Below are 11,106 nucleotides of genomic sequence, written 5' to 3'. Positions count from 1 at the left end.
GGATTTTGTCATAGGGTTTATGGACCCCCCAGCACAAATTCACATCAGGTAGCAAAGACATTTCCTATCTACACTATGATTACATCTTTACTTAGCAAGCTTTGCTCAACAGGATCCAAATTTTCATGAGAGAAAAGTGTTTATTGAACGTTTAGACAGAGAGAAGCCATTTCTAACAAACACCCCTCCAGTATTATAAATAAGTCACCAATATGTGCAACACATCTTATTACACATTCTGATCAAATTCACCATAAAAGAACTTTCTCCATAAAGACAAACAAAATCAGACAAAACACTAATAACCAACAGCTTTGTGCTTAAATCCCAACACAGAAGGTGTGTTGGTTGGTTACACCTGTGTAAAGGCCCAGAGGTTACACCCGAACAAGGTGTTACAGTAACAAATATGAACTATCTGTGACTATTCAGTAACACGTGACTTTGTCAGCTGTATAATTACTATGGAGAGAAAGTCCAAAGAAAGGATAATCTACAAATAAATATTGTGTTCTTTCTGCTCATAATTGTGCTTTTTTTTTTAGTACATACATCTAAATTCTCTGCTATGTCAGCAACTTTACATTAATAAACCTGTTCCTTGTCTGGAGCAAAGCTCCTTACTGTAACAGAAAAGATAATAGCATTTCTAACAAGTCAACATGAATTAAAATGTGACACACCAGTTAAACCACTTCTTCATTTGCCCTCAGAAGAGCTTTTTGTTTCACTTCATCTAAATAAGCTGATCAAAACAGTAGAACCCCCCCATCACCTACATTAATCATCAGCTTATCCAATACAGTATTATACACATTAAAACATAAACTTTAGAGAGAAAAAAAATCTGTGTTCATCATTAATGTAACATGTAACAGGATGCATTTTAATGTACAGTAGAAAATCACTCAAATTTAGTAGAAAATGATCAGACTGGTTACCCTTTAAAGCTCTACATACTGCTGTAATATCCATCTTTAGTCTAGAGTGTTAAATGCATTCCAGGAGTTTTGCTGTGATGAGGGTGGTAAAGGCTTCAATGATGACATGAGACATGTGCAAGTCATTACATGCATGTATAAGACCTCTAGCTTCTCTTCTGTATTATACCACAGTGGCTTTAAGGGTTTTTAGGTGGACAGAGGGAACACCTCACTTGCCTTTTCATTAAATAATCAAACCCCCCATCCTCTAAACCCCCTCGGACATGGCTAGTCTGGTGTGTTAGTCAGGGAAGAGACTAGCCTGAAGGAAACAGTCTAGTTTCCCTGGCTCCTGCCAAAAGCTCCCTGGGCAGCGGAGGTGGCAGCGCCGGCTGCGGCAGACTGGAAGGTTCGGTTGGTCAGGACTCCTTGGGAGAACTCCTGCTGGGCCTTGGAAAAGCTGGCACCTGTCCTTCTGTACTTAGAGTGGACCTGAGGAAATAGGAAAAGGGACAGAGATCAGGCCAGCGACGGATTTATCAAATCAGATCAGATGGTGATCACATCTGTTACTGAAAATTTTGTAAGCTCTCACTATTAACCTGCACATTTGGGGATTTTCACAGTGAGGATAGATTTTTTCCCAAGCTTTTAATAACATTGCAAGATAGATTATTTTTGGGCTGTCTTAAAAGCTTTCAGATTTTCTCACGAACTATTTTTCTTGACAAAAAGGTGTTGGTTGTCTATCAATGTGTGTATTTTGATAAACCAAATTTCTAAACATACTTTCTATTAAAATAACATATTTCTAGGAGTGTTCAGGCTCTGTTGACGCATGTGCCCTCTGAGTGCTTCCGACGTGTAGTGATGATTTTCTTGCACAGGAAGAGCATATGTTTGCAGAAAAGAATGACGGACAATGTGGTCTTTAAACTCCACACAACACACATGCTGTTAAAATGCAATGTCTTAATACACTGGCCACAAAGTGCCACTGTTCTCAAAAAAGAAGAAGAGAAAAAAAAACACGGTTGCTTTCCCAGTGGACAAATGTTTCCATCCCCCAATTTTTTTACTCTTGTCTCCATCTACTGTATTGACTCTTTCCAACTGAATTGTTTGTAGACTCAGCTTCCTGACCTGCTTCGACTATTTCTGAACCTTCATATCTATTCAGCACTTTCTAAACCTCAAAAAAAAGTTTGTCACCAACACTTTTAGTTTCTCTTGTTATGTTTCTCCCTCTGATCTGCTTGCAGCCAACTAAGTTGGAGTGAAAATAAACAATATGAAGCCAGTGTGAATACCCATATTTATATATGTATGCCATACCATGTTTGACTCTCTATTTTGGGCAAGTTCAGTGAATTATAAGGCACAGATGTCTTTAATTTGACTGCAAACACACAGCATGTATAGACTGCAATGTACTTTAAATCTCTGCAACCTACTCAGAAATTCAGAGGTTAAACGTGATTGGTTAATACTGAAATTGTAGGCAGATTATCTGCAAAGTACAAACTGTAACATGGCTCAATATTCCCTTTTGTGAAGAGAAGTTGTAAAATGTTTACATTAGCATACCATTTTCAGTAGGATGATAGCTAGGACCGCGTTTACAGTGAAAAACCCAGCGACTACCATCATGACCACAGCCACAGCCAAGTTTGTGTTGATCATGCTGATTGATGCGATCCATCCACTGCCAACAACAGAGACATACAAACAAATAACCATGTGTCATTTCACATATTCTCTACAGCAAGTGTCTACAGTACAGTACAGTACACAACAGAATTTATTGGCATAAAAAAACAGTATGAAAATTACTGAATTAAAGAGAAATGAGACAACATCCTAACCTGCCCCAGCAACCAATGGAAAAGCATGAAGTTTGGAAAAGGTGAATGATGGAAAATAGAAAAGCCTAATATATATTATATAGATATAGGAAAGAAACCCAAAGAGTAAAGTTCCACACACTTACAAAGCAGCAACCCAGACAAGTTAGGGCAGCAGGAATCTGTCAAAGAGATGCAAGAGAGGAGATGCAGGGCAAGAATACACACACAAACACATAGGTGTGAATGAAGAAACATACTGACCCATGCATACCCACATTTACAATGAATCTACCCACAGCAGAGTGCACAGATTTATCTTTACTAATGAAAATAGAAATCTGTTGTCAGCAATGATCAACCGTCTCATGCATTTACACCACACCTTCAGATTTTCACCCAACATGAAGACTATTACTCTTAAATAGGTTCACACTGACCTGTTTCCCCATTTGGGGATCCCCACAGTCTGGATAATGTACACTGCCACTTGGAAGAAGAAGACAAAAAAGAAGAAAAAGAAGCTGAAGGAGCTGTCAGACCTAGGGAGGAAAAACAGACAGCACAAAGGATATGTTATTATTGTTATTTAGATAATAGATATAGATGTACATGTCATAAAAACAAGTCAAGATCTATAATTTGAAGCCCCCCAATGAAGCCTTGTGTACATATATCAGTAAATAAAATATAGTTGAGATTTCTCGTAGGCCAAAGAAGCAAAATAATAGTCTGTAGAACCTTCAAAGAAACTTGATTTTGCAGATATTACTCTAATTATTAGTAATTCTGGAGTCCAGTGAAGGTCTAAATGCTGTTTTAGATGTTTCTCCTGAGCCAAAATACAAGTTATGGGGGATTTTTTTTTTTTCCGGAAAAAAACACAATACACTAAACTGTGAGCAAGAAAAATGTGATATTAGCATTTTCTATTATTTGTAGATATATTTTTTATTTCATACCACCTCTAACCCTCTGGCAAAAAAAAGAAAAGACTGCTAACTATTTCATCTGCACATATCTCTATTTCTACTGTTAGTACAACAAAACGGTTAGACCCAGTCCTGCGCATGATGCAAAGCAAAAAATACTGTCATCAGCCCAAGGCTTATACATCAGTGTTACCTGAAGGCTCTGTAGACGGGCCTGTACCAACAGATGAAGGACACTGGGGTGAAGAGGATGAACCACAAGATGGACAGACCAAAGTCCACACCGTACTCAGAGCTTGCAGTGAAGTAAGCTAGGCAGGCCAGCACGTTGAGGAAGAGAGTGGCACTATGGACTGGAGAGACACACAGGAAACCAATGAACTGGGCTGAGAGTGGTGGAATAGTAACTATCATCAATAGGAATAGTACTGAGGAAGCACTGCATGTAGATGTACATACACATCCACAGGTAGTACATTCTCTTGCAGATCCTGCGGTACTCATCAGGGATCTCCTCCTCAAAGTCCTGGTAGAAGCAGGGCTTCACGGGGAAGAACTTTGGAAGAGGTGGCCAGTTGTTTTCTTTAGCTGACGGACAAAGATTTCACAATTTGATTATTATGAGTGGTGCGTGGATTCTTATAGTTCGTATTGACCTCATATTTTTCATGCAGCTACTTAGAATGACTGCAGCCGCTTACCTCCAGTGTTCGCTCTGCCTGTGCTCCTGTTCTGTAGCTCCTGCTCCTTCCGGTCCAGCTCAGCTGCTTTCTTCTCCAGCTCCTCCTGCTGTTTGATCAGGTTAGCCTGGGCAGCAGCTGCAGTGGCCTGGTGAGTGATGGAAGAGCTGCACTGTTAAAACTGTGTTCAATAACACTGCATCACTAAAACTTCACATCAAATTTTACCCCGATTTCAGATCTTAACTGCTGATCTTAACTGCTGACTCACTATTTAGACTAAATCTAACCACTGATTGTAAAAGTAAGTGATTAAATTGATGGCAGTGCAGCTATTTATTCTTTATGTCTGCTGTTACAGACTGTATGTTTATAGTATTTGTTTTGTCGTTTGATTAAATGTTTTGTTTTGCATGTGAATGCAAGATAAATTTCAGAAATATATTCTGATAACAAAGCAAAACCAAATTAAATCAAATCAAATATTAATATTGGTGAATATGGTGGCCAATAACTGACAAGATGCTGCAAAAAAGCACTGAGAAGTATATATTTTAATGGTAAAATATACAATATTTGGTCAAATTTTATGGATTACAATAACCCAAATTTAGAACATCCTTATGTCTTTTATGTTATCAGCCTATATAGCTTTTTTCCATGCTTAAATTCTCAAATGTTGATGTTGCTTCAAAAATGAATTACTTATTAGGTACTACTTCACACAATTCACTCTTGATTAAGTCAAAACTGTGGTCTACTCCTATGATCCCGATCTATAATTTTCAACATTCAAAGACACAGTCAACTCCCAAAGACAGATGCTTTCTGGTTAGTTAATCTCACCCCTGCTTATTTCATTTTCCTTCATTTGTGAACGTGTGTGTCTATGTCTGACTCACTTGTGCACTTTGCTCCACAGAGGTCTGTAGTACAGCAGGTTGGGAGGAGGCTGCAGAGACGGGGATGGTCGTGCCAGAGTGGTTTCCCTGTTAAACAATTAAGGCAATATTTCTTTTTAAGTGACTAACTGACCTCTCATACATCACAGACATGGAAAGATTACTGGCTGGGCCAACTAGGCACAGGCCCAGGGGCCAAACAGTTATACAAAATGACTACACGCCAGCATTATTATTGCAGTCATTTTGTACCTCTTTCAGTTTTGGGCATCTTGCTCTTATGTAGGAGGGGTGGGGGGGCTTTTATTTGTGCCCAGTGGCCCATTGTCTCATAATCTGTCCATGATCACATCATTAAAAACAGAGGAGCTAACCATTTCACTTGCAGAGAATGGGTTGAAGTCCCCAAGATGTTCAGTGACTCCACTGGTGGCTTGTGTGACTGAGGCATCCTGGAAAAGAAACCAAACACAACTTGGTGTTATGATGCATTGTTTGTTGCTACTTGTGTAGAGTAAGCACTGTCCAAGAGATTCCTCAAGAGAGCCCCAACCAGTCCAGGAAGAGCACTTCAATGCCAAGATGTTTCTCACTGCATTAACTATTAATAGGCTCTTGATTCCTGATCACATTTATCCAAGTTAAAACACAATGTCTTAAGTTTGAACAGGCAAAATGTGCTGTTTATTCTAAGTAAATATGTGACAAAGACATATTCACCCGAACATTAACATTACTGCCTGGAGCTATTAGATATGAAAACACTGTGATGTGATAATTACACTAAAAACAAGAACACATTACCCAGTGGCGATCATGTAGGTCTATAAGAGGTGCCTTTACATAAAAACAAAGCCCCTTGTAGATTTGCTTTACACAATTAATCACTAGGTTTGTATCGATGGCGCAGTGAACAGGATCCACAGTTGGTGGCTACATGGCAGCAGGCACCTGTTCGTGGGTATGCTCACCTGCGCAGGTAAGTTCACAGCCCACGGACAGAGTAAACACACCGTTTCACAGGTAATAGTGAAGAATAGTCTAAGATTGGACTGCAGCTATCACACTTCATATTAGGGACATTTCTAAAGCCAGGAAATGCTGAGGCCAAACCCAGCAACCAACCAAACAGGTTTTTTTTTTTTTTTTTTTTATCTCAGTCTTCACTTTACACAAGAACCGTCCCCAAAAGCTCGGTTCGCAGAGAGAAAACGACACAACCGTCTCACCTGGAAGGGATTTACGTCCACTGGGTCGACGAAGGGGTTGCTGTCAAATCCCGACATTGTGGAGAAAAGTTCACCTTTCGGGAAAAAAAAAAACAAACACACACAACGACAGCTCCCGTCTCCTCCTCGACGGTGGCGGCAGCAGCTCCTGAGTCCCGACGGCGCTGCAGCGACACTGCGCCTCTGCGCATGCGCCGCACGAACGGTGGACGGCGTCAGCGGAGGTTGTCCCGAGTCATTTCTAATCAATTAGCCTGCCTGTATTTTTAGAAAAAACGTCTATTGGTTTCAAATGTGCAGTTCTCGTGACAGTCTGAATTCAGTCCATTGTGGTGAACCTACAAAGCGCTCAAGGCTCTTTTTCAGATGTTGGAGGACGTATTCGGATCCTCCAGTAAAACCACTAACACTTAAATACTCCATTACAGGTAAAACTCCTCCATATAAGCAAGCGTTTGAAAGTGTAATCAGGAAAATGCACTTTAAGTGTCCAAAGTACAAGTATTCAATACAGAAAAATGGCCCCTCGTTATAAATGCATTAATGTCAAAACATCAGGTGGGGTGCCTTCACTGTTTAACAAGTTTCTACACTAAGGCTTTAACTAACTGATATTTTCGTTATGGAGAAACCTGCTGATTATTTTCTCAATTAATACACTGAATGTTTGGTTTGTAAAGCTTCTAGAAATTGTGAGAAATATTGATTACCCAGAATCCAAAGGGATGCAGTGACAATGTTTAACTCTGAAAAGTAGTCCACACTACAAAATTATTAAAAGATAATTAACATTATTGAAAGAAAACCCCCCCAAATCCTCCCATTTGAGAAGCTGGAACAATGACAATTAATTGTTCATTAAAATTTTCTGCTGATCAACTAATTTATTTATTGACAAATAATTTCAGCTCTACTCTTGGGTACTGTTGCCAAGACAAATATAGAGTTTAATTCGTCATAATCTTAAAGCCTTTTCACTCAGATAAGTAAAAAGTACTTATCAAAGTAATATTCCCCCCAGAAATGTAGTGGAATAAGTATACAAAGACAATACTCATGTAAAATAAAATCAATTCAAATTTGTACTTCATTACAATATTTGAGTAAATGTATTTAATCACTTTCTACCACTGCTCCTTTTAAAACTAAATTCCGGTCTTTTTAGTTGCCTTTAGGTGCTGTTGGAATTATGGGTCACATTTTATTTCTTTACTATGTTGTATTGTTTGCTGCTTCTATCCCATGCAGCCGTCTTAAATGCTGCTTATCTGCTGTTGTTTTTTAGCCTTTTAACTCTGTAAAACACTTATTCACTTGCCTCTTACTTACTTAGAGTACTTCTCTGTGTTGTGTGTGCTGGCCCCTTGTCACACAGTCATGGCTTACTGGGGCCTTTCTATATAATGAAGCCATTACTGATGTTATTAGTAACACGTATGCTTTTTCTACTGTGACATGTCAAAATGGCTTTTTTTAATATGTTATCAACCACTGGAATTTTGCAGTAATGTCAACGTGTTAACTATTTCAACACAGGCCTGAAAAATAAACAACATGGAAAAACAGGCTTAAATGACAAAAACACACATTCTCATTAATGAAGACAGACGACATTGTGATTTTATGTTCTTGCTTGGTTGCTATTGAGCAAACACTTTAGAGACAGGAGGTGGGGGTGGGTTCCAGAGCAGGGGGTAACAATAGATTTCAAGAATAGAATGGCATTTGTCCACTATACTGTACATATGAACTGTACTGTACATTACAATTGTATGGCTGTTAAGCAGTGAATGCATGGATTTTATACACATCCGACATTCTTTACAGAGCTGGGATCCCCTTGGCTGGAATACACACCAGCTGACTTGGTCCCTTTGATGGCGGTATTTCCCTTGTAAGGGGAAAAAAAAGCAGCACAAACTTAAAACACATGAAGTGGTTTTCTCTTTCTCACACATACATACAGTCACGCATGAGCGCTTGGCACATGCAAACACAAACACACACACATAAATCATCCACTGCCCAAATCCGTACATCTCTGTCCAAGATACTCCCAAAAAAAAAAAAAAAGATAAATATTTGACTTCAACTACCCAGCAAAGGCTGGTGTTCCGGCTTTGTACAGTATTTATACCTGTATATTATATGCTATAAAGAATTTCTGTGACATTAAAATTTATTAAATAAGGGAAAAATAAATTTGTAATAACAGAGCAACCACTGCTTACACTCATTGTTATGAACTGTAAACTTATAAAGCAGCTAATAATGGAGAGCTTTATTTTCACTGTAACTTCTGTGACGCCTGATGTTGCCTGACTTCTTCTTGTTTGCTGTAGTACACTGCTTCGGCTTTCCAGCTCCGTATCATTCCCTGATGCTGAGTGGTCTTCTGCGTATTCCCACATTCCCTTTTCTCTGTCCTCCTGCTCAGTGTGTCTCCTCTTGGCGCTGAGTAAAGTGCTGCCAAGGCACTGTGAGAGCATGGGTTGCAGTTTAGTGTACAGAAGAGGAGCCCTTCCACTGATTCCCATCCATCTGCCAAACATCTCCCCCCTCTGGAGGTGGAAACACTATACACGGCACTTGGGGACACTTCTTTGCAGACTTCAACAAAGAAAGGCTAAGCAAGAGTGCTTTGAGAAGTGGAGATCAGTCGCCACTATGTTACCTCCCGTTGAGAACATATTTGCCTGCCAGGGAGTTGGACAGGGAGTGCTTTGGTGTCCCAGTGTCCTTCATACCATGAATTCATTACTGCCATACAATACCAGCTGCTGTGGTATGTCTGGAGGGTCTCTACCATGGCCACCGCCATCTCTGGAGGGCCCCACGGCTGAATGCTTGGCTCCCTTAAGTTTCTGTTTGCCTTTCTCTGGATTGAAGGTGCCTCGGCTGGTAAACTGGGGCCTTTCGTCATAGGCACCTTTCTGATCTCCTGCAGGGTTACTGTCTATGCTGTCGAATCGGGAGGCGTGAGATGCATTCAGAGCCTGGGCCTGAGACTGGGCTGGACCTGAGCCTAGGGATGGAGACTTGGAGTGGAAACGAAAGCGCCGGGTGGTGGCAGAGGAGGAAGAGGACGATGGGTGGAAGTGTGATGAGGATGAGTAGGAGGAAACACTGGAGCAAGAGTCAACAGAGTCTAGAGAGTCAGGCTGCCGGTGGAGAGCGCGGCGTCGGGGGCTCTTCCCGTCAGATCTCCGAGGCCAGGGAGATGTCAACACTGGACCTCTTTCTGCAATGAAAGGCAAAGAGGAAGAAGTTACTTTTTTTTTTTCCTTTTTTCCCCCATTTTTTCCCCCATCAATTATACATTATAAAACTTACAAACAAATGAGTTACGATTTTCTGTATGATGACATACCAGAGAAGTCAGAAATGGTTCCCTCAGAGTCAACATTGAGGTTTTCAGAGCTGTCAGCTGTACCGATAGAGGCCTCTGACTCCAGGGTCTCATCATCTGATGCTCGCGGCTCCAGAGCCAGCATCTCAAACGTCAGCTCCTCTCTGCAGAGGCAAACGATATCCAGAATGAACAATGAGCAGAGCACACATGGTGAGACACAGCTTACACTGATAGCAGATGCAGAATGGTAAAGTTATTTTTTGTAAATTCAGTTAATCATTTCTTCCAAACACTTATTGTTCTGATAGCATTTGCCTCAGCTCATGTAACATTTACAGAACATTTTAAGTGCAGTGATGGAGTTTACTTCTCTTTCTGCAGGCTTTCAATCTGCTCTGTCAGCACTCTCTCTTCCTGCTGCATGGCTGCCTGCTGGTGCTCGGAGATTTCGGTAAACGAGTCTGCTCCCTCTTCACCGCCACTCTCTTCCACCACAGGGTTGGCCACAGATGGCAGCCGGGGACTAACCGGAGGCGAAGGCGTGTGGGTGCTTAGCCGCTGCACATGGCCTTTTCCCTGAGAAACAAATCAAAGGCAGATATTTTTCCTCACTAATATGAATATTGCATTTGTGCTTCATTGAAAAAAGTTGACCACCACTAAATGAAAGCAGCTATGCTGTCATATATAGTACATTTCAGCACTTCAAGAAAGAAGCTATTGTCTCACACATGCAGTGATAGAACCACATGAAATGACCAGCTACGTTTAAAAACAGCACAGCAGCACTAAAGAGACTGATCAAACACAAAGGTGGGTACAGCACCACGATACATAAACTTTACCTTTTTAGCTGCGCTTGGCTGCTTAAGGCAAAAGTGAGAAACAAAACATCGGAATCAGTGATTCTTGGTTCCTAAAGGTCATGTTAAGAGTTTTAAAATTATAATCTCGTGTCAAAGTCAATTCTAGCGGCCTCAGTTTAGTCTCTTCTAGCCAAGTTTCTCAGTTCTTCGAAGTGAAGCTAACGGTAACATTAACACTGTCATTATATTTGCTGGGAAATGTTCAGTGAGATTCCTCTAAGGCTTAAGTTAAACAGTGATTTCTGTCCACAATTTCTCCAATGACAGATTACATGATTTCCAGTTTCCTGTTCTCGATGAGTGACACACAGGTATATGCTCATCAGGCAGTATTTGCTTTAAAATCTGAAAAGTTTTCAGACTTTTATGGATTTTTAA

At 40.4% G+C, this 11,106-nt stretch overlaps 2 protein-coding genes across 6 annotated transcripts in view; both read right to left on the bottom strand.

The window, feature by feature from the left end:
• Window positions 1–120: 120 nt before the first annotated feature.
• Window positions 121–6,703, bottom strand: scamp2l (secretory carrier membrane protein 2, like). The gene is made up of 9 exons (XM_071489214.1): window positions 6,511–6,703; window positions 5,656–5,733; window positions 5,282–5,368; window positions 4,401–4,527; window positions 4,159–4,287; window positions 3,893–4,052; window positions 3,208–3,309; window positions 2,511–2,628; window positions 121–1,415 (listed from the first exon to the last, which is right to left on the bottom strand). Exons 1-9 carry the CDS (start codon window positions 6,565–6,567, stop codon window positions 1,260–1,262), a joined length of 1,014 nt encoding a protein of 337 aa, XP_071345315.1. The 5' UTR covers window positions 6,568–6,703; the 3' UTR covers window positions 121–1,259.
• Window positions 6,704–8,108: 1,405 nt separating this feature from the next.
• The window catches only part of myo9aa (myosin IXAa), a 105,004-nt gene continuing 102,006 nt past the window's right edge, over window positions 8,109–11,106 (bottom strand). For all 5 annotated transcript variants that reach the window (XM_071489208.1, XM_071489212.1, XM_071489209.1 and 2 more), the window contains 3 exons: window positions 10,230–10,438; window positions 9,881–10,023; window positions 8,109–9,751 (listed from right to left, as the gene is read on the bottom strand). In XM_071489208.1, the coding sequence (XP_071345309.1) occupies window positions 9,252–9,751; window positions 9,881–10,023; window positions 10,230–10,438 (852 nt within the window). In that variant the 3' untranslated portion in view covers window positions 8,109–9,251. The remainder of the gene's footprint in view (window positions 9,752–9,880; window positions 10,024–10,229; window positions 10,439–11,106) is intronic.

The sequence above is a fragment of the Trachinotus anak genome, unplaced genomic scaffold (assembly GCF_046630095.1).
Source record: "Trachinotus anak isolate AG129_WGS33_773 ecotype Australia unplaced genomic scaffold, CSIRO_AGI_Tana_v1 ptg000011l, whole genome shotgun sequence".
Lineage (NCBI taxonomy): Eukaryota > Metazoa > Chordata > Actinopteri > Carangiformes > Carangidae > Trachinotus > Trachinotus anak.
The sequence above is the reverse complement of the archived record's forward strand: the minus strand, read 5'-3'. Positions and strand labels throughout refer to the sequence as shown.